This window comes from Acomys russatus, chromosome 25, assembly GCF_903995435.1.
Source record: "Acomys russatus chromosome 25, mAcoRus1.1, whole genome shotgun sequence".
NCBI lineage: Eukaryota > Metazoa > Chordata > Mammalia > Rodentia > Muridae > Acomys > Acomys russatus.
The window spans coordinates 15,943,653-15,967,660 of record NC_067161.1 but is presented as its reverse complement, the minus strand read 5'-3'; the positions used below and the strand labels follow the sequence as shown (position 1 = coordinate 15,967,660).

The 24,008-nt window shown below is 39.8% G+C and overlaps 1 protein-coding gene across 2 annotated transcripts in view; it reads left to right on the top strand.

The window, feature by feature from the left end:
• Positions 1-24,008, top strand: part of Ranbp17 (RAN binding protein 17) — a 304,243-nt gene that overhangs the window by 206,715 nt on the left and 73,520 nt on the right. For both annotated transcript variants that reach the window (XM_051167333.1, XM_051167332.1), the window contains 3 exons: positions 3,955-4,018; positions 4,101-4,209; positions 19,219-19,322. In XM_051167333.1, the coding sequence (XP_051023290.1) occupies positions 3,955-4,018; positions 4,101-4,209; positions 19,219-19,322 (277 nt within the window). The remainder of the gene's footprint in view (positions 1-3,954; positions 4,019-4,100; positions 4,210-19,218; positions 19,323-24,008) is intronic.

The following is a 24,008-nucleotide window of genomic DNA, read 5'->3' as shown; positions in this document are numbered from 1 at the left end:
GATCCTTTGGTTCTGGTTATCTAGGGCTAAAGAATCAGGTGAATTACTAAAGTCGAACCATTGCTTTGCTGGAATACTTGGTGCTGGTCAGTTGGAACTGGTGGTGATTAAAAAGAGGCCAGCATTGTTAAGATCAAATCTTCTGGCAAGTGTTTCCTGAGGGTCAGCACACAGAAGCTGTGTTCCAGAGGTAACCAAGGGTGTCACTGGCAACCGAACTTGGTAATGTAAGAATTACCCAGGTGGTACTGGTTTCAAAGGCATGAAAGGGTCGTGGAGAGCAGGAGAGGCCATTAGTGAAAGTGTAGCCTCAGTGGCAGCTAAAGGCCCAGGACTGAAGGGATGATGCAACGAGATTGAGGCTTGTCACCATGAAGAGAGCCTATGAGAAGCTATTGATGAAAGGGCCAGCATTGCCATGGGATGACCACCAGGAACAGCAGCAGCAGTGGAGAGGAGCCAGACAGAGCCTAGAAGACAAGCTGTGAGTGCTGCAGTGGGAAGAGCCAAAGAAGTGACTCCTGTCCCTTGGAGGAGCCCAGAAGATCGAGAAAGAACCCTAGACAGTGGAAGATGAGTCATTTGATTTTGCTTTGATTTGATGTGTCTGTGCCCTGGTACTTACCTCTTGAAGTAAGAAAGTGTTTAATTTATTTCTGGTTTTACAGGTGCCCACACTTAAAAGGTTTTGAATTTTAAAAGAGATTGGCTATTTTATAGAGAATGAATTTTTTATATGTTTGACTTTGTAATGACTGTGGGACTTCTAAAGTTATTTATGTTTTTAATATGAAATCTTAGGGGATGATTGAGATAGGAAAGGCGGCTTAATAGTGATGTGTTTGTGTGTCAAGTTGACAAGGGGTCAATTGTGCTAGATAGTTTTATGCCAACTTGGCAGGAGGGAATCACCATTAAGAAAATGCCTTATAATGTCAGGCACTTGATGACAACATGTAAGCCAAATAAACCCCTTTCTCCTCAGCTTGCTTTTTGGTCATAGTGTTTCATCACAGCAATAGAAATGCTAAGACAATACTCATGAGCTGAAGCCACACTTGCTGCTCCTGTGGTGATCAGCTGCTAACTTGTGTAGTACTCATAAAAACCAATTCATTCTCAGTTTACTTATCTTCTGCAAAGATAGACCACTCAGAATTGTAGCTGTATATAAGATAAACTATTCATTTGACTTCTTGCTTTTTTCTGTTAGACATGGTTGCTACCTTCATGACCATTCTTCACCCATTTTAATGTTTTATAACCACATATGCAGAGGAATTTTCTGGAAAATTGCTCAGTCAGATGTAACAATTGACCATTAACAAATTGGTCACTCGCAAAAGATTAAGATCTTGTCATGTGTGGGGCCCAGTTCTAATTACAGTTGTATTTCAAGTTGGGCAAAGGAATAAGCACTAGCCTTTAAAGCCAAGTAGGTGTGTATCACAGAGTGAAAGGAGGTCATCAGACCTGGATTTGAACCTTGCTTTACCATGTATTAGCACCTTCCCAGTGTAGCCTAGGCCAAGGTCTGCTCCTCTGCACGATTCTTAGTGCTGTTGATATGGCTGTTGCCATGCAGTGAGTGCAGGCCTCCAAACCTAACGCAATGCTGCTTTAACCCACCCATTCTGCCCCAAATGGAGCAACTTCAAAGCACACATGTCTGCTAGAGAAAAATAAAAGACCATAAAGATGTCCATTTGCCTTTGCCTTTTTAAAATTTACCTTTATTTTATATGCATTAGTATTTTACCTACATGTGAAAGTGTCCAATCTTGGAGTTACAGACAGTTATGAGCTGCCATGTGGGTGCTGGGATTCGAACCTGGGTTCTCTGGAAGAGCAGTCAGTGCTCTTAACCTTGGAGCCATCTCTTCAGCCCCCCGCCTTTTCCTTTTAACATTACAAGTCTTAGGACCATTAGCTAGCTTAGAACTGAATTCCTGTAAAAGCCTGTAAATATTCAGATGGATTCTCATTATTGTATTTTTTTCAAAATTTTAATCAGTTTTCTTGAGAATTAATTAAAAGGCAGTGGGGGCTGACCTTGGTATAAAGTGCACAGATGCAGCTCTGCAGAAAATGTCTTTGGCAGATGATGTTTTTCCTGTGGATGTTCTGTTTATTGCTTCCATAAATATTCTATTGTCAAAACATGACTTGCTGTTTGTTAGTAGTGCTGACAGGAAGGCTCCTGTTAATGGCAGCATTCATATTACCCATATACCCTGTCACTTTTAACTTAGCAATTTTAAGAGAATTACCTTTGGTAATTACTTAAGATATTTCTAAGTTTATTGATTCTCCACCCTTGTTTAACTGAGTGAAGTTTGAGTGGCAGTTCATCTGCTCAAAGATTGATGATTTTGAAAAGTCATCAAATTCACGTCTTCAAATCTAAGGAAAAGCTTGCTGCTTATCAGCGCTGACTTTGTCCTTTGAGTGCCAGAAAATGTAATACACTGAAGAGTGCGTGGCTGCCAGTCCTGTCCAGAGAGAGTTTATAGTCTGTGTGAAGGTGACTCTAGTGGTCACCTGAAAGTTGGACAGACTTAAATCTAAGTGTCATTGGGAAAGGTATTTAATTTTGTATAATTTATTTGATCATTGAACAACTGCAGGTGATACTAATTTGCCTGGTAAAGTTGTAAAAATTAGCCTACTAGCTACTAGCCATTCCTAAGTGTTTTTCATCCTCATGCCTTTTCCCTGGTTTATATTCAGTTAAGATGTCTGCATCATCTGATCCTCAGAGCAGCCCTGTAGTTACTTGGCCATAGACTCCCTTCTCATTTGCTGGAGAGGAACTAAGGTTCAGTCAGGCTGAGTGGGTTATTTAGGCTCATCCAGATGATTGAGAAGTGTAGACCAGACAAGACCCTGTATTTCCTGATTTGTATCCCAGTGTGCTTTTCACTCTGTCTAAAATGATAGTTGGGATTTTCAGTGTAATTATACAGAGGAAATTTATAAGGTCCAGAGCTTGGAGATAATATGACAGAAAGGAGCTGATTGTTTCCATTATGACATGAATGGAGTTAGGGAATCACTGTAGCCTTCGAGACAGGTGGAAGGACATAGAATAACCAAGATGTACAATAGCAGAAAACACATGAATATGCTGAAGAGAGGGCTCACCCTGGGTACACATCACTGAAACCCAAAGTAGATCAGGAGCTATCTGGGCTTCTTATTCATGATTCTGGTCTCTAAAAGTTTTATTCTCACTCATAGTTTGCCTGTCCAGATGATTAATGAAGTAAATGAATAAACATGGTCCTTTAAATTAAGCCTTAGTTCAAATTTCAGAAATGTCAACTATATCCGCTCAATCTTAGATGGACAACTTAATTTCTTTAAGTTTCTGTTTTTGTATCTACAGGATAGAACTAATAACACTGTAATTGTGAAGACTGGATAAAATAACATGAAAAATGTCTTCTACTTAAACACTTGAGAAATATTAGTTACATTAAGCTGTCTTTCAACATTTAATGACATGAAATTTGCTATATCTTTCTAACTAGAATTTGGTTTTAAACTTCTGAGTTCATTGTTTCTTAAAATTGAATAATTTTCTCTTTCTTGATAGTCTATTATGAGTCTTTATAATAATTTTATTATGAAGTAGCATTAGTGAAAAGAAATTCTTCAGCTATACCCAAATGTAAGAAGGGTCAGTTTCAATTTTCTGCTATCAAAGCTTTAATAGTGAGGGGTTCTTGTCTTAATTATAGGATTCATTCTTTCTTTCCATAACTAGAATATGTATAAGATGGAAAAGTAATTGCCCTATTTAATAATAGATTATCTTCCTTAGCAAAATGAAAGGCATTTCTATAGGAGTACTCCTAGAAATACTTAACTCTCTTTACATACTAAAATTCCATTTTAGTTATGTTTTGTGATTTTCTGTGTGTATTCCTACAGATTCCTTAACATATTTACCTATATCCTTTTAAAAAAACTCGTGAAAATAGATGCTGTGAAATTCATGCTAAAAAACCACACGGTACGTCTTAATTCTTTAACGACTAGAATTTTCTGGTTAGGTCAAACACTGGTAACGTCCCGTGCTCTTTTGCTTTCCTTAGAGTGAATACTTCCCATTTCTTGGCATCAGTGACACTTACAGTCTGAGTGATTTCAGGTGCCGAACAACCTTCTACACAGCCCTCACTCGCCTTCTGATGGTAGATCTAGGTAAGTTGATGAAGCTTCACTAATGGGGGTCAACAGTGTTGACTGAGAAGTGCAACACTGGTAAGCGTAGCATTTCACTGTTAGAAGTGGCTATCTTTGACAGGTTTCCTTTCTAAGCTTTGAGCTTGCCTGTTAGCATTGCAGCCAATGACAAATCTCTGTATTGTTTTCTCTGATTCTTTACCTTATAATTTGTTTTTCTTTTTACCCCTTGACCCACAATTTTACTTTCTGGGCCTGGAGGCTTACGTGAGACAGGAAGATAAAATCAAGGCCTGCCTGGAGTGCAGAGTGAGTTTGAAGTCAGTAATTTGGCTGACCTCAATCTTTAAAAAAAAAAAAATTAAAGGCCAGGAATATTGTTCAGTGGTAAACACTTGCCTAACATGTACAGGGCCCAAGTCAATCCCCAGTACTGTAAAGTCAAGGACAGGAAGTCTTGAAACAGTCTTAAGGACATGACACCTATACTATTAATGTTTGCTCTTGTTCGGTTTGTTTGGGTTTTTTGTTTTTGTTTTTGTTTTCTTGTTTGTGGGTTTTTTGTTTGGGAGGGGTTGGTTTGGTTTTTGTTTGTTGTGTTGTTTGGTTGGTTGGGGTTTTTGTTTTGTTTTGTTTTGTTTTTTAAACCTTAGCTGCCTGGGGCTTGCTGGCCTGGAACACACAAAGATACACCTGCCTCTGCCTCCCTAAGTGCTGGGGTTAAAGGTGTGTGCCAACATGCCTGGCTGCATTTGTTTTCTTGTTCACACTTTTAAATTTATCTATTGTGAGTTTGTACATGGCACACATGCACCACAACACACAAATGGTGGCGAGTGGACAACTTTTTGGGAGTTGGTCTGTTTTTTTACTATGTGGGTTCCACGTATCAAACTCAGATGATCAGGTTTGGCTGATCACTTTATCCATGGAGCCATCTGTCTTGCCAGCCCAGCAGGAATGATCCTCACCTTGTTGTTCTGAGGCATAGTCTGATACAGTAGTTCAGCTGGGCCTCAGGCTGAGGTGGAGAATGAGCTTGAAGTTCTGATTCTCCAGCCTCTGCTTCTGGAGTGATGAGGGCAGCAGGACAGGCCTGTGAGCCTGCACCCCGTTTTAGGCAGTGCTGAGGATCCAACCCATGGTGTCTCATGCGATAGGCCATAGCCCCAGCACTCGTACAGTTTCTAAATCTGCAGGGGCAGGAGATGTTCTTTTGTGTTTGTTTGAGAAGGTTTCAAGAAGCCCAAGGTGGTTTTGAGTGGTTCTGTAGCTTAGAATGACTTTAGATTCGGGTCCTCTTCCCTCCAAATCCCAATAGGTGGGATTATAGGTGTATGTAACCACATCTGTTCTTTTCAGTGCTAGGGACCAAATCCAGGGCTTTATGCATGCTCGGTAAATGCTCTACTGGCACTACATGCCTAGCCTTGCATTGTTGATGTTGTCTGTGCATAGGAACGGAACAGTTCAAGAACAAAATGGAAATTGTGTGAATGCCCAATAATAGAATTAAAATTATAGTACATCTGCTTACTCATAAAATGGTCTGTAGTCACAAAAAATGATAGTTGTAGACAATACAGTATATGAAGTTTAATGATACTGAGTGAAAAGATAAAATATTGCTGAGCTATATTGATATATGGAGAAAACACATCAAAGGGGGCTAAATATAATTGGGTAAGGTTTTCTTTTTTGGTATATTAAATAATTACTATAACTATTGTGGAAATTCTTTAAATAATTAAAAATAAAACCACATCAGGCTTAGAAAAGTCTCCTAGTGGGATATACACCCAGAGGGAGTGAAGTCAGCATGCAGAACAGACATCTGCACTAGCATGTTCAGTACAGCAGCAGTCACAGTAGCCAAGAGATAGAAACAACCTAAGTATCCACTAGTGCATGAGTGAGTAAAGAAAATGTCACACGTGAGTGTGCATGTGTGAGCATACACTAGGATCCTCTTTAGCCATACAAATAAGAGAATGAATCCATTTGCAGCTGTATGGATGAACCTGAGTTATATTGTGTTAAGTGAAATAAGCCAGGCACAGACAGACAACTACTATAAGACGTCATTCATATGTAGACTCTAAAAAAGGTGATTTCATAAATTTGGAGAGTGGTAGTTACCAAGGACAATCAAAGCTGGAGGCAGTGTAAAGTGATGTCCTGGCTTTGGTGTGCCCTTTCAACTACTGCTGGGAATAAAGGTCAAGAGATGTGCTGTGTATTGTACATACGAGATGCTGGGGATCAAGCCCTGGGTGTCACGCGTGCTAGGGACGTGCGATATTCCGAGGCATATTCTTGTAAAGTACTTCTTAAAAGACATGTAAGTATTCTCACCACAAAAATGATAAGTGCATGAGATAATATGAATACTAATTAAAATGCCAGGTGTAATTATGAATTATTATATTTTACAGTGTTAAAAAAATACTAGTTCTGATTTATAAAATTTTTAGCTTACTTTTAACTGATAAAAACAGAAATGGTAACATGCAATATTTTGATATGTATAGGGATTATATAATAATTTTTCATGTTAAACAAACCTTTTAATAGTTTGTATTGCTTTATTTTATTTTGTTGTTGGTAGTGCTGAAAGTCAAGTCCAAGGGTCCTGTGCATAGTAGGCAGGCAGGCTATACTGGGCCATACCCGCAGCTCAACAGTAAATACCTGTGCTTTTTGACATTTATCATTTCCTCATTGTTAAAAGCCTTTCAAATAGTTTCGTGTAGCTTTTTGAAATACACATTACATCATTATTGCCTCTAGTAATCCCATCATGCATCAGCACATCAGGACTTTTAACTTCTAACTATAACTCAATGCCTATTGATAGGCCTCCCTCCATACCCCACCACCACCACCGCAAACACACACACACACAGGGTAACTACTGGTAACTACTGTTGCTACAGCATTTGGGAAGTTCTGTCAGATATGAGGGAGCAGTCATTATGTCCTGATTTATTTCACTTGACATAAGGTTCTATCTGTATTGTCTCGAAGGACAAAAGCTTCATTCTTTTTTATGGCCAAACAGAATATGCAGTGTATAACTGCCATCCATATGTCCCCCACAGGTGACTGGTGACACTGTCGACTGCCTCTGTTTCTTAACTGCTCTGGGTGGTTATGCAGAGAACTTGGCAGTGCAAGTGTCTTCCTCTCCTTTGGATGTGCACTTGGTGGTGGGATTGGCAGACTGTAGGGTAGTACTTTTCAAGTTTTTGAGGGATCTCCATATTTGATTGCATTTCATAATGGCTGTACTAACTAACTTTTCTACTAATAGTGTGTCAGGGTTCCATTTGCCCACGTTGTCTTCAGTGTTGTAAGTTTGAGGCCAGCCTGGTCTAAACTGCGAGTCTAGGACAGCCAAGGCTAAACAGAGAAACCCTGTCTCGAAAAACCGAAAAAGTAAAAAAATAAAACAAAACCATAGCAACTATCGTTATGAGACATTACACTGCTTGAAGAAACACTCCTCCCCTACTTACCAGTGCCTGGGTTTTTTGTTTCGTTTTGTTTTGTTAGTAGTTGGCATATGTACAAGCGGTGATCTGTAGTAATAACTAGGGTTTCTCGTCTTGTTAAGAAGCAGAGTTGTTCTTTACAGAGTATGTAGAGATTCTTCCGAGTCCTGACTTGGCCTTTTCATGCTTTTTTAGCACCAGGCTCACTATAATTACTTACTACTTACTGGTGTTTGTTGAATGAATGACAGACAGCTATACAGCAACCAGGATACCATTATTGTGGCTTCTGGAGTTAGCTCTGCCTGTCAGGGTCTCTGTGGAAATATTTTTGATTGCTGTTCTCTCCAGAACAGAATGTATCAAGTGGCTGATTACTTCCCAGCTGATTAGCTACATGCAGCCACTCTTGTGCCCAATTAGTCCTCTCTTGCTCTCTTTCACAGTGTTATTACCTCATTTTTTTGTTGAATGTTATTGAACAGTCTTGATTATTTGAGGCCTTGTCTCGTAACCTAGATTAAGGGGAGCATTACTGTCAAAATTTCATCTATCTGGCTTGGTAGTTTTCTATTTCTTCCATGGAAACAAGGAAGAAAAGATAGTACTGAAATCAAGAGTATCACAGAAACAAAAATAATGGATGATGCATCCCAAATTTAAATAATAATAGTAATAATGGTAAACTTTATAACACTAATTTAGGGAGATAAGAATCAAGTAGGAAAAGAAAGTGCCTAACCAACCTGCTTGCAGAAAAACTGGACATGATTCTTGGCTTGAAATACAAAGCATTCTAATTGAATCCTACAAAATGAATTTGAATATTTTTATATAAGCCATGCACATTGGAGTAATTAGAAAGGGGGAGAGAAATTGGGTGTCACATTAATTGGTATTTACTTTGAAATGCATTTTGGGTTATATTCAATAATTTGTACTTTGTATGAATTTAATTAGATGCTATGTGCCCCAGGTTGTATTTCAGATGAAAATGGGGGAGTTTTTGCCAATAAACAGTTGTACTATGTTATCAAATTGTTTTAAATAAACTAGACAAAATGCTCACTCGTATGAGGACAGAATTGGAAGCGTTTCATCATTGCAATGATAATGTTTCAATGTGGAAACGATGTTAGCTATGTGCTATTTATGTCCCCAGAAATTACCAGAGGAACACAGGAAGTCTCCTTGCAAGAAAATGCACATGCAGGAAGAAATGGGTGGCCAGCCTATGTGTGTTCATTGCTACTCTTCAGGGAACCACTTCAAGGCTCCCTGGGTTATTTTACAATTAACTTGTTGATTTAATAAGCTAAAGGAAAGAGTAAATGGAGAACCTCCAACAAGCTGTTCAGTGTAAAATATTTGAATAAACAAAAACCTTCTGTGCTGTTTAATTTAAATGGAGGTAAATTAAGTTGACAAACACTGAAGAGGGGAGGCATAGAAAAAGCTTTCAAGTAAGCTGTTTGTTTTGTGAAAGACCAAATATTAGTTGCAAATGTTTTTCCGCTTACAAATTTGGAATTTCAGTGTCAGCAGTCCTATCAAGCCATTTGTGCAGAAATTCTGACACAACTACTCAGAAGTATTTGGGTGGTATTTGAGCAAGCATGATATTCCTCAGGTATTTTAAACTGTAAAAAGCAATAATATTTTTAATGGTGAGAGGAATATTAATATTTAAACGGTGTTTATAGATGTTAAGACAGTTCTGTGTTTAGGAATGAGGGTAACAAAGTATGTGTTTTCATGATTTAACAGTAATTGGCACTTGAAGATGTTGCTGACCCAAAGTTGAGGAATTTTATGCAACAAGTTAACAACTTGAATAGCAAAGTAGAAGGATCCAGAGGGTCCTAGAAACCTACAAGTAGAACATTATGATAGGCAGATTTGGGCCCAGGGGTCCTGCTCAAACTAAGGCACCAGCCAAGGACAATACAGGCGGTAAGCTTTAAACCCCTACCCAGATCTAGCCAATGGTCAGGACATTCTCCACAGTTGAGTGGAGAGTGGGGTATGACTTTCACACGTACTCTGGTGCCTCACATTTGACCATGTCCCATGGAGGAGGAGACCTGGTGGCACTCAGAGGAAGGACAGCAGGTTACCAAGAAGAGACTTGATACCCTCTGAGCATATACAGGGGGAGGTAATCCCCCTCAGGAACAGTCATAGGGGAGGAGAATAAGGGGAAAAACTGGAGGGAGGGGAGAATGGAAGGATACAAGGGATGGAATAACCATTGAGATGTAACAAGAATAAATTAATAATAAAAAAAAAATAAGTAGGAAAAAAAAAGTTAACAACTTGAGTAACCGGAAAAGAATATTCTACAAATGGCAACTTAAAAATACACAGGCTCGGAGTAGAAACACACTCCTTTAATCCCAGCACTCAGGAGACAGATGCAGGCATATCGTTGTGAGTTCAAGGCCAGCCTGGTTTACACAAACAAGGACAGCTAAGGCTACACAGAGAAACCCTGTCTTGAAAAAAAAAAAAAGAAAGAAAGAAAAGAAAAGAAAAAACCACAGAAAGAAATTTCCCCTTTTAATATTACATTTTATTTATTTGTGTATGTGCGCGCGCGCGCGTGTGTGTGTGTGTGTGTGTGTGTGTGTGTGTGTGTGTGTGTTCACACAATATGTTTGTGGAAGGCAGAGAACAGCTTGAAAAAGGCAGTTCTCTCCTTCCTCCATGTATCTGTCATCACATTGTTTATTAATAAACTAGGGTTCAAAGATACACTGACTTGCCTAAGGTAGCCATCAGACCGCATTGTTTTAATCACTCTTACCAAACTTTTCCTTCACCCTTCACTTTCTCAATCAAGTAAAAAAATATATATATAGCGTTTTCTTTTTATTTGAACTGTTTGGACCAAATGATTGGTTCAGGTCTTAGGAGCAATGATGAGGAAATGAGAGATTACTTTCTAAGAGTCTGTAAAGTAAACAGATTCATTTCTATGTGTTTTTTTTCCTGTGTAGAAGAATATGACAATCCAGTGAAGGTCAAGTAAAATTTTTAGGTGGTGTTGGGTGTCTAATAATTGAGCCAAGTTTATTTCTTTTCATGGACCAAGGAACAGAAAGGCAGGCTTCTGTGGAAAACTTAGCAGGTGAGGGCCTATCAGCACTAGCTAATGTTTGCATAGATGAAGAACACATCATCGTTTCACCTGTGCCCGGGACTTGGCAGCGACTACTTGGAAAGTAGACATGGGAGAAGGGTGGGAGAGTGGGCAGTTGGGGTAAAGAAGCAGCTGGAAATACTTAGAATCCGTAATGAGATAATTAAGACTAATTAGCTGGCCCTGTAGGCAGAAGGCAGCCCATTAAGTCCAGATCCAGTTTTAATAATGTACCTGGTTTGAGGGTAGGGTCCAGAGCACCCCAGGGAGCGGAACGCTCAGGGTGAAACATCTAGGTTAGGTTTCTTACCAGAGGAACAGCAGCTCTGCACTAGATAATGTGTTTTTCTTCTAGAAACTAAGGCAAGCCTGTGGTTTCCTAGAAGTTCAGGGAGCCTCGGTTTCCTCATCTGTGAAATGGAGATACTTATCCTGTGAGTGGAACACCTAACCAAGTACTTAGTAACTATTAACTGAGAAACGTTTATTGAAAGTCAGAAGCAGGCCACTACTTGGACCTCAACATGAGGCTCTTACTACACCTATTTCCCAGCTGTTGATGCTTCCTGAAGATTCTAAGATGCCCTACCCTGCCCTCCTTGAAGTCCCAGGTCATCTTAAAAGTGACCAGAACTCCTGATCAGTTTACAAGGACACAGACAGAAGCTGTGTTTTAGGGACCAGGCAAGCACATTCCTTGAGCCTCTTGCTAAAATTGAGACGTGCCATCTTCTTGCAGCATTGGACTTAGCAGGGGCTGTGGATGCAAAGTCAGTGCAAAGAGCACTGCCCGCTGGGATCACCCACAGCCACTGGGCTTTCCTCCCCGCCTCCTGTCTCTCCTTATGTTGTTCTTTTATTAACTTTCTTTAATTTGGGCCAGAGGTTGACAGGCAGGTCTTCACTTACTATGCAAAGTTCCTATTACTTATGTAACAAATTGTCACAACTTAGTAATTTAAACAATATAGGACTCATTTCATTGTTGTAGATAGCAGGTGTACAAAGTGGGTCTCAGTGAGTTGAACTAAGGCATTGGCAGGGCTGTGGTCTGCACAGTCTGTCCTCCTGCATCCTGGCTTCCGGGAGGGACTGTGGCCCAGGCTCCTGCTTCTCCCCATGCTTCCCTCCTGCTTCTAGAAACTCTTAGGACTGCGGTGAATAGCACAAAATAATTTTTTCTTTCTTTTCCTCCTCTTCCTCCACCACTTCCTCTTCTTCTTCCTCCTCCTCATCTTCCTCCTTCTCGACAATATCTCACACTGTAGAACAGATTTCCCAATCTGGACTGAAACTCAGCTATCCTCCTATCTCAGGCTTCTAGGACTTTACTGTATAACCCAAAAGAGTCACATATTCCCATGTTAGAATTTTATCTAGCATGCTGACATCACAAATGCCTCTGCACTTCACAATGTTTGTCTTGCAGTAGATTATTTTTTAATAATTTATTTTATGTGCATTGGCGTGAGGGTATCAGATCCCTTGAAACTGGAGTTACCAACAATGTGAGCTGGCATGTGGGTACTGGGAATCGAACCTGGGTCCTTTGGAAGAGCAGGCAATGCTCTTAACAACTGAGCCATCTCTCCAGCCCCCATGCAGTAGATTCTTAACAACTGTTGGTTATCATCACTTATAATTACTGTAATTACCTGTTACATGTCTCTCATTGCCCACACTAACAAGTGCCTAGTGTCCATCCACCATTTGTGTTAAGTCTGAGGAAATCAGAAGACTCTGTGTGTGTTTAAAGGAGAGGAGGAAAACTCAGATTTCTACCATGGCGGTGATTTTGTTTGCTTTTTAGGCTCCGGTGCCATGAAATTGACCTTTTTAAATGTACAACCCAAAGTTATTTATGATTTTTAGAGTATTTGCAACATTGTATAAGCACCACCACTGAGTATTTCCACAACATTTTCTTCTCCATCCACCCCTTTCTCCTGGCAATCACTTAACTGCTTTCTGTAGGGGTTGGTCCCAGAGTGGACATTGTCTATAAATACCCATCACCATGGCCTTTGTATCTGTCTTTAACTTAGAATAATATTTTTGAGGCTTACCCATGTTCTAGCATATACTGAGACGCTTCCCCTTTTGATGGCCAGATGTCCCTGTGTATATACTCACATACATATAGCGCTTCTATTCTTTCCCTTAAATTACCATTTGGGATTTGAAATGTTTCTACCTTTTGGCCATTAGGAAATGGTGCTATGAATATTTACATACAGACTGTTTGGTTTTGTTTAGTTGAGACAGGGTTTTTCCTCTGTGACCCAGACCATCCTAGACTTGGAGGCCCCCCTGCCTCTGCCCCTTTTGGATTATAGTGTGCACTGCAGTTCCTGCAGCTTACAGGGTCCCTGTGATAAAATGCCTGCAGTTTTCTTGAGGTCAGATGGCGATTCTGTTTCTGAATAACTATCAAACTCTTCCCCAGTGCTGTCTCACCATACTGCATGCGTCGTACCATTTTATACCCTCTGCAGTGCAGTTCTTCCCTCTGGAAGCAGGACTCAGGGTTGGGACGGGAGGTGTCTTGTTTGTTTTTATTTTAGTTTTATTAATTTATTCAGGTTATCACTCAGTTGTTATCCCATCACTTGTATCCTCCCGTTCCTCTCTCCCTCCAGCTTCCACCCTATCCCCCTCCCCTAGGTCTAAGACCGAGGGGGACCTCCTCCCCCACTATATGGTCATAGGCTATCAAGTCTCATCCTGGTAGCCTGCTTATTCTTTCTTTGAGTGCCATCAGGCCTTCCCACTAAGGGGAGGTGGTCAATTATGGGGTGCCAGAGTTCATGTCAGAGTCAGTCCCCACTCTCCATATAACTGTGGAGAATGTCCTGTCCATTGGGTAGATCAGAGTAGGGGTTCGATGTTTACTACTTGTATTGTCCTTGGTTAGTGCAATAGTTTGAGCAGACCCCACCCCCCATCCCCGGAGCCCCGATCACGATGTTCTTCTTGTAGGTTTCTAGGACCCTCTGGGTCCTTCTATTTCCCCATCTCCTATATTTCTCTTACCTAGAGTCTCAGTAGGATGTCCTCACATCTATCCCAATCTCCTGGTAAGTGAAGACTTTCGTGAGACATGCTTTTTGGGCTAGTGTCCAATTATAAGTGAGTATATACCATGTGAGTCTTTCTGTTTCTGGGTTAACTCACTCATTATGATCATTTCTAGTTCCATCCATTTGTCCACAAATTTCAGAATTTCCCCGTTTTTAATAGCTGAGTAGTATTCCATAGTGTAAATGTACCACAGTTTCTTTATCCATTCTTCTACTGAGGGACATTTAGACTGTTTCCATGTTCTGGCTATTATGAATAAGGCTGCTATGAACATGGTTGAGCATATGTCCTCGTGTGGTGGAGCATTTTCTGGGTATATTCCAAGGAGTGGGATAGCTGGGTCTTGAGGAAGCCCTATTCCCATTTTTCTGAGAAAGCACCAGATAGATTTCCAAAGTGGTTGTACTAGTTTGCATTCCCACCAGCAATGAAGGAGTGTTCCTCTCTCCCTGCGTCCTCGCCAGCATGTGGTTGTGGTATGAGGTTGGTTGGTTTGCATGGGCTTTTGTGGGGTTAGTTTGTAGTTTTGAGAGAGGGTCTCAGGGAACAGTCCAGCTTCAAACTCACTATGTAGCTGAGAGTGTCCCTGATCCTCCTCCTACCTCCCACGTGTTCAGGGTTGAAACTGTACATAAAAATAAGTAAAACATACTAAAAATCAAATGTTTTGCAGTCAACATGCTAAGAAAGCCCCTATTCTAAATGTGTTTTCTCTGAAGGAAAAAAAAAGTTGGGAACATATAAAAATAGTAGCTTTGCTGTTGGTCAGAAACCCCAAAACCTGGTAGTTTGGTTGTTTCCTAAAAGCCAAAACTTTTCTCTTTGCCCTTTATGGGTGATGAAGAACTTAAAATGTATGTTCACATAATAACTTTACCTTTCAGCATTGGGGACAGTTTGTTAATTAGCACTTTACCTTCCAATCACGTTAGTTTTGTGCCTTTTGACTTCCAGGGAAAAAAGTCAGTCTGGGTCCAGATCTGCCCGTCATAATGTTCTTCTTGTAGGTTTCTAGGACCCTATGGATCCTTCTATTTCCCCATTCTCCCATACTTCTCTCACCTAGTGTCCCAATAGGATGTCCGCTCATCTATCCCAATTTCCTGATGTAATTATGTCTGTTCCCTTTTCCTCCCTCCAGCTCCTCCCGTGCCTCTTCTTCCAACCCCTCCCATGTCCCCTCCCACTCCCTCTCAAATTGATGGCCTCTTTTTCTTTGACTGTTATTGTTAGACACACACAAATATATATGTGCATATGTGTATATATACACATACATACAGCCTGGTAAGTGTGTTTAGCAGGGCTTATGTGTATATGGGTATATAATTTTAGGGCTGGCCACTTAAGGGGCTCACCCCTGTAAAAGGTAATTCTCCCTTTCTTGGCAGTCATTAGTAGCCACAGTTATTTGTCTAGGAATGGGACCAGGTCAGATTGGCTCCTTCCCCATTATCATGTTTTTTAATATTGTATTTATTCTGGTCTTGTTTAGGCAACCATGTCATTGAGGTATCATGATGTAGTTTTCCTATTATTTCTGAGAGAAGAATCTTCCTGATCCTCTGGCTCTTACAGCCAATTTTTCCCTGAGCTCTTGGTGTAGGAGTTGTGTTACAGATATATATGTTGGGACTGAGCACCTCGTATTTTGTCGATCTCTACATTATAACCAATTGCGATCCTCAGTAATGGTCTCCATTTGCTGTAAAGAGAACCTTCTTTGAGTGTTGAGAGATGCACTTATCTGTTAGTAAAAGGATAAGGTTTTGGATACAATTAGAAATTTTGCTGGTCTGGTAACATAGCAATAGTAGGTTCTCTTCGAAGCTCCATGACCTTATGACTTCAGGCTTCTATCTGGCTGGGTTTCTAAGTCCAGGAATGGTTTCCTTCCTCTTGAGTGGGCCTCAAGAATTTTGATTGGTGAAATAGATGGAGTCAGTAAGATTTTTTTTCTATCTGTAAATTAAAATATAAAGCTGAAATACATTCGCTCTAAATTTGTATATGTTATGAATAAACATCTCTTTGCCTTGGAAAAGTCAAAGCTTTGTTGCAAAAGTCATTCCCAAAGGAAGGGTATTTATTGGGCTGGCAAATGTGTGGTCACACTTTATTTAATTATCATAATCACCTCTCTAAGTCCATGCTGAACTCAAAACAACAAGAATGCTAATGGCCATCATTTGTGAAGTGCCAGCAAGGGGAGGTGCAGATGCTTTGTTACTTAATCCTCACAGCTAACTTTATGAAGTAAATATTATGTCTCTTAATTACAAATGCGGACACTAAGGCTTAGATGCCAGATCGCTAACAGGAGCCAAGACTAAAGCTCAAATAAGCATCTTGGTTTTGGAGTGTCCACTCTTTCCAGAACCCTTCTGCCTGCAGTTATAATTACCACTGTTCTTACTATTAATCATTTTTAGGAAGCACTTTATTATAGAGTAAGATTGAGTTTTTTAATTCAATGTATGTATTATGTAGCTAGGATTAGATAATGTTCACTTCCATTATATATTAGACTGGATTTTTCCCCTTTAAGTTTGTGTGTGTGTGTGTGTGTGTGTGTGTGTGTGTGTGTGTGTGTGTGTGTGTTCCTTTGTTTTGTGGTGGTAATATTTGAGCCCAAGGCTTTTGGTAATATTTGAGCCCAAGGTTTTTGCACATGACAGCCAAAGTATTCTACCACTGGGCAACCTTCTTGGGCCCTTTGTTGGCTTTTTTGTTTTGTTTTGTTTTTGCTAATATCAAGTGGTTTGAAACCTTTGAATAACAGATTTTCAAGTATCTGGGCCTGAAACCCTTGTTCCTCTTACTCCATTTCCAAGTGCTTTCCAAGATATTGTAGGCTTAGGCCAGTAATCTGACTCACCCCAGGACTTTGGAAATGGTTAAGCAACTGTTTTTCCCTAATAACAGAAGGCACTGTTCCTGGAGTTGATACTGTAGTGCTGGTACCACCATTGGTGTATATAATCTAACAGTGTAATGACACTATTATAATCCTTGTTGTGTATATATACGAAGTCTATACTAATACTAATAGCACCATTGGTATATAAGAAACATCTGTTTTTCATGTATTTTAGCATTTCATCTTACAGAAAACTTAAAGGTAGTTTCATCCTTATTTTGTAGATGAGGAAGGTGAGACTCAGTGATTGGTAAAATATTCAAGGTTAAATAAATGTGGCAACAGTCGGATTCCCGAATCTAGGTACTGCAGAGCCCTGCATCCTCCTCCTCCTCCATAGAAAAACAGTGGCACACCATGTCAGCACTCAGAAGCTAAGGCCAAGATAGTGACCAGGGCAGGTCAGTGGCTAATAATTCACACATGCACATTCAGTCCCTCAGATGCCTTGATCAAATGATCGTGGTGGTCGTACGACATAAGTGGCTGCAGTGTTGATGCTGTTCTTAGATGAGTGCTTTGAAATGAGGGGACATGCAACAGAAATAGAAAGGAAAGACATGGGTACTTCCAGAAGACCTGGGAAGGGTGTGGCCGTCTTTAGGTGACATCTTTGGATGCAAGCCTTAAAAATACAAGCTTCTGTGATAACAGTGTTGGGCCTGAGGCATGATATTGTCACATAGCCACTTAACAGAGCAGAGGTTATAAATTGTTCTGCCTTACACTTCACCCAAGATCTTGACCCATCATGAATAGATCACCCAGAAAGACTCATTGGCTTTTTGGGGATCTTTTTGTGTTCACTATCCTGTTATAATCTCAAGGCAAATTATGTAAGTTTTAAAGGAAGAAGGAAATCATAAAAGATAAGAGTCAAGATCAGCCACCATTTATGAGCCAAAAGACCCACCATTGACAGATCGTCTGCGTGTGTGCCCTTGGACTTCAACATCTGTATTAGGATAAACACACTAGTTTTTCTAAGGTTGACATTTGCCAAAGCAGAGTTGCTGTTCTGCCTCCTGAGATTCTGATGCAGTAGAACAGACTGGGTTGGAACCCTGAAGTTGGCATCTCATAAAACTTAGGAAGAGCAAGTATCAAATGTTGAGGACCACTGGTCTCTTCTCTGAGTGGTCTCCTTCCAGATACTATATTTTTTTTTTTTAAGATTTATTTATTTTTACATATACAGTGCTCTGCACACCAGAAAAGGGCATCAGATCTCATTATAGATGGTTGGGAACCACCATATGGTTGCTGGGGATTGAACTCAGGACCTCTGGAAGAACAGTCAGTACTCTTAACCTCTGAGCCATCTCTCCAGCCCCAGATATTGTATTTTAAAACCACTAATAACACAATAATCAGAAAGTCTGAACCATACAGTTCTCTTCCAACTAAGCGGCACCTCAGCAAGATATGTAAGCTTTTTCTGTTGCTTTATTAGTAAATGGTTCTCTGTCACATAGGATGAATGAGAGAGTCCAATGTAATTTCAGAGAAGCCAATTTTGAAAATAATAGTATGCAAATTATCAGTGTGTGAAGATTCTGCTTTGACAGAATCCTTAAGGAAATATGGTTACCTTTATATGAAAAATTAATAAGAAATATTTCATTTTATTCTTGTTTATAATGAAGAGGAAGTGTTCCGTGGAGAACAGTTGAAGCTAAATGACCCATGAAGGAAGCACGTCCTTTTGCCACTTAGTAACCAGTTGACTGTTGACTATTTCTTTGTGTCTGTGCACCTGTGAGCATGTGCCACCAGAAGAGGGTGTAGGGCTCCATGGAGCTACTAGTTATGGGCAGTTGTGAGCTCCTGATGGCAGGGGCTGGAAACGGAGCTCAGGTCCTCTGGTAGAGCAGCAAGTGCTCTTAACCACTAAGCTAGCTACCTTTCCAGCCCCCATAAGTTAATTTTTTAAGAATATAAATAAAAAAGAATAATAACTTAGAGCTTTCTGGGCATCTAAGTCTGTGAGTCCTTTGGGGCCTTGGCACCAAAGAAAAACAAAACAACACAACGGAAGGGGGGAGGCCGTTGTCTGAAAGCTTTGAAAATAGCCTTTCTTGAAACATTAGGGAAACTCTAGAGGGCCCAAGAGCAAAAGATGTGTGGAAATGCCTGGGGCCTGAGTCAGCTAGAGCCAATAAAAGATGGGGGCGGGGTGGGTGCTGTTAAATAATGTTGCTGTTTCATTTAGTGGAGAGAGAGAGTAAAACCAGAATATTCAATGAACCAAAGCACCAAATGTGACATGGGTATAAGTGCAGGCCGACCTCTTCACAAGGACATTTCTAGACTTGAATGAAGTGCTCAGTGTTGAGGCTGATGTACATTAGCATACATTTTAAACCGTGACCCTTCTGTTTCTTCCACAGGTGAAGATGAGGATGAATTTGAGAATTTTATGCTACCTCTCACAGTCTCTTTTGAAACAGTTTTACAAATATTCAACAACAACTTTAAACAAGAAGAAGTAAAGGTTTGTTTTCATACATGAGGAAAGACAAGTTTACTCTTTCTCAGATGTTTAACACCAGGAAAGGCATTTGTATGTCTGTACATGTGTGTGTGTGTGTGTGTGTGTGTGTGTGTGTGTGTGTGTGTGTGTGTCTGTCTCATGGCCATGTTTCTAAGTAATATGCTTGTGAGTTGTGCTTTAACGTAAGCACTTTTCTAGTTTCTGAATCAAATGGACTTTGAAGTCAGTGAGTGTGGCTGAGGACAGTCAATTCATGGTAGATGATGCAGATTGGTCTCCAGCAATGCTCGCTGTCTGTAATAGTACAGTTCTCAACACACAGCACCTCCCGTCCACCCTGCTCTGTGTGTTTCAGCATAGCCACACAGATACATGCACACATGCTAAAACCCTACATCTCTGAAGATTTTTTTTAAACAAGAATTTATATAAATCAAGACTTTATTAAATGGCTAGGCATATGTGTATAAATAGGAGCCGGTCTTGAAGTGTTGCATTCTTAAACTGAACAAAGTGATTAGGGTAACTGATAGCTAAATAAGGCTTTATGTGCCTGTGGGAGCCATATTAGGATTGATTTGACAAGTCAGTTCAGCTGTGGCAACAGTCATAATATCTAAGACAACATTATGTTTTATTAGTAAAATCCTTAAGTGTAGCAAGCTGTTTGTGACAAAACAGCCCCATATTTTAATGTGGGGGGATGGGAAGCAGGAGCTTTGCCAAACAGAAATAGTATCTTCTGGAATTATATTGTCCTGTTGCTATATTAAATAGATTGGCACTGATTATTATTTTTAAGTATAATAAATATACCCGAGAGAAGTAGGTACCTTTCTTGGTGATGCCTTAGTCACATGTTACTCTTTGAAGGAGGTTGAAATATTATCTATCTTTCATGGCTTCTCTTCCTCTCCCCCTTCTTTCCTCCCTCCCTCCCTCCCTCTCTCTTTCTCTCATACACACAAATACAAATACCATGAAGCCAAATTAGAAAAGGGATAGCCTTTGGTGATATTTATATAATTCTTCTGTGAACAGAATATTACCCAAATATTATACCTTTCAGTTTAAAATAGTTTTTGAACTAGATGTTTATCCAGATAAGTCATACAAATATTAAAAGTAAATTATTAATTTTTCTTTGCTTAAATGCTCTTCCTAAGTTCTTTGTCAGTTCCCACTCAAATTAACTGTATTTTTAGATGTCTTCCGAATGCTTCTGACCAACAGACTCTTTGCAGCTTTTAAGTAGCCATTGCTGCCCTTCATCAAAAGAATCGGTGAGGTTGAAAACTGCCATCTTTATAAAAATTACATTTGTCTCATTTGGAGATTTCATTATATTCCAAGGCTGTTTAGATGTAATTCCATCTAGTTTGATAGAAACCATCTTCCTAGAGTCATTTTTAATGGAGTTCCAGTGATATATCCCTAAACTAGCAAGTTCTTAACGACCCTGGAAAGTGACTGCTTGATTACACTTTAACGGTATTTGCAAATAAAATCACAAGTAATTAAGGGGAAATCTCCAGGCTTTTGAGCAAGTTTGATGCATGATAACTGCCTGATTCAGCTTCATCTAGAGTAATGCTGTGTAGGCAACAGCTACTGAGATCAATAGCAACGTAATGATAGTGGCAGAATTAAGTGAGTAACCTGAGAACTGTGCCTCAGAATGCATGCAGCTGCCACGAACCAAGGCCACACAGTGCACTCCGCGCTTCCGTCCTAAATGTTCATCAAAAGACGCCCTGCAGGAAAATGGAGTTAGATGCTCTTTATTGCTGATCGTGTCTCTTGCCACATTTATCAGGGAAATTGGATTAGCAGTTGGCAGCTGCAGGTAGACAAGATTCTGCAGTGATTAAATATGCAGCTTGGCTGCATTTGTTGTGACAGACCTTTAGTAAATTCTACTGTAAGCACCATCTGTCTAATTTGTATGAAGAAAACTTGGTGCTTACAGCTGCCGGTAAGGAACGAAGTCTGTTGCTTTGTCATAAACAAAACTTTTGCACTAAATGCTCTTAAATGTAATTTACTAGGTTAAGGCTATTTTTCTATCATACTAAATAAATAATACATGCAAAGGTGCTTTCAGGTTCTTCAGTTTGCCAGTACTAGAGATGAAAACAGTTCTGTTTTGTTCTCCAATAAAGTATTTAGTATTCCTATCCACAAGAGGTGATGCTGTTAAAATATCTTTATGAAAATGCTGCAGGACTGCCAAACTCATTTAATTTGCAACCCTTACCAGAATCGTCTAACTCTCTATTTATAGATATTTTTCAAATGCAGATTTTAGGTTGAACTTGAGCATTAAGGACCTGTATTTTTAAACTGAAATACTGTGAGGAAAAGAAATGCCAAAGAGCTCTTATTTATAACTTTGTTTTCTTTACTTAGTCCTAATAAAATTTAAGCAAATAGTGAATTTTTATCTTAGGGTTCTCTCTCTCTCTCTCTCTCTCTCTCTCTCTCTCTCTCTCTCTCCTCTCTCTTTCTCTGTGTGTGTGTGTGTCTGTCTGTCTGTCTGTCTGTCTGTCTCCAAAATCAAGGGAAATAAAGAAATAAAATAATTCTAGAGTATTGTTTCTAAATATTTCTTGCCCCCACCCCTCATCATTTTATCATAGTAAAATACTGTGTATTGTTCCCCTAGCCCAGGCATATTTTTGCAGTTCAGCCATGACGTCACAGGTTTTAAGGAAAATGAATGAAAACTTCTTAGAGGAAGAGGAGCAGTTAAATAGGAACCTGCTATCTTTAGTCCCTCCGTAAAAACTCCACAATGTTAAATTATTTAAAATCCTTGATTTTCAGCATGCACACATTAAAAGTTTTCGCACTAAGTGCCAAATGTTGCAAACAGCACTTTAACAGAATGATTTTGCTTTGATCCCTGTAGCAGTTCCTGAATAATTTATCACAGGTTATTGCCTTAATTCTGGAGAGGGATAGAGCAATAAAGGCAGATGAAAACACTCCAGTTGAAACACCTTGGGGCCTGCTCATTCCTCTGACACGGCTCTTTTGTTGGAACTATTTAGAGGTTATTAAGATGTGTCTCCAGAATTAAGAGCACGCTGTAAGGATGAAGACAGCCATCTTAATTCTAAAGACAAAGCACAATGACCCTTCACCTTCTTTTTCTTTGTTGTTATTATATAGTAGAATTATGAGGATAATATTATAGCTGCCCCAGTAGTGCCACTACAGTAAAGGGTCTGTCAGGCTTCCCATTAGAAACCCTGTTTGGGGGTCAGGGTGGAAGGAGCTGCGCTTCAGCTGTTTCCCAGCCCATCCGTCTCCCGCTTGGCACACAGACAACTGTTCACCATGCCACGGACTGAAGCTCTCAGCGGTCCTTCTTGAACTCTCCCAAACAGAGTCTGTAAGATTAGATCCCAGACCTACCCGACTCCTCCAGTGCACCTCAAGAAAATTATCAGAGCCACCATCGTTTAGATCTGGCCCCCCTCCCCAACATCCTGGGTTATTTGCTAGCTAATGTGAACTCCTGGTTAAGGCTGTCTGTCTAGTGCTGTACGGAGAAAATTCTCCTATAGCGTTGCTTATGTATCTGTGTAGATTCAGTGCTGCCCTGAAAGGAACGCTATTTTTTAATATAATGAATCTATTTCTTACATTAACACTACACTTTATTGCTTGAGTGAATCTAAAACTTATGCTTGGTATACACTTTCTCTGTTCTGAAGTAACACTTTCCAAAAGTAAAGCACTAATATAATTTTATGGCCACATTTTACTGTATTAAAAAGACTAGATTTGCTAATTTAGAGTATTTGTATCAACTTGGTATCTTTAAGGAAGAACAGTTCTGATCAAATAAAAATTAATCTTTCATATAATGGCATTTTATGGAAAGCCCTTTGTACAAGGCATGAAGTAAAATTCATGGTTCTTTTTCACTAATTTAGAATTGAATAGTGGATATCTCATGTACATGGAAGTTTAAAATCACTTGAAGAGTAGCCTATATAAGTGTACATCATAAAAATAGAATTTTTAAAAAGTACTTTAATAGATAGCAAAGCCAAGTAGAATCCATCTTATGGCATAGACAGCAGCCAGAATCCCAGTGTTGAGAAAATGCTGCTTAGATGGTGGATTTTGTTCTGGAGGCTACAAGGAAGGAAGAAAGCTGAAAAAAAGAAGACCTGTCCTAGCTGGTGGGGGGGGGGGGGAACACACTGGAATAATAAGCAATTTTAAAAAATAATGCTAATGTGAGTGAGGATAGCTGGTAATTGTAGAAAAGCTAGAGCTAGTGATGTTTTGGGATAAAACTAAATGAGTCATTTGAAGCAGCAGAAATGAAGTTAGGGGTGATGGGAGCCACTGTATAAACTGTTAGAAACAGAGTAATCCATAGACAGCGTCGCGTTACATCGCATCACTGCTTAGGCGGGAGGGGCAGTATGTCTGACTGCAAACTATGATTTGTTACTTTGAAATATCCTCCACAATAAAGATGGTCAAAATTCTTTCCCTACTTGGATTACCTGGGCTTTTTACTAAACAGGTTTTCATTTATTACCAAAATGTATCTGAAAGGGTCCCGAGACCATTTTTTTTGGCTTAACATTTCTTCTGAAACAGTATATTCAGAAATCACAGTTGCATATCTCAGCTATCATGCCTCCTCGTTGGGCAATTATG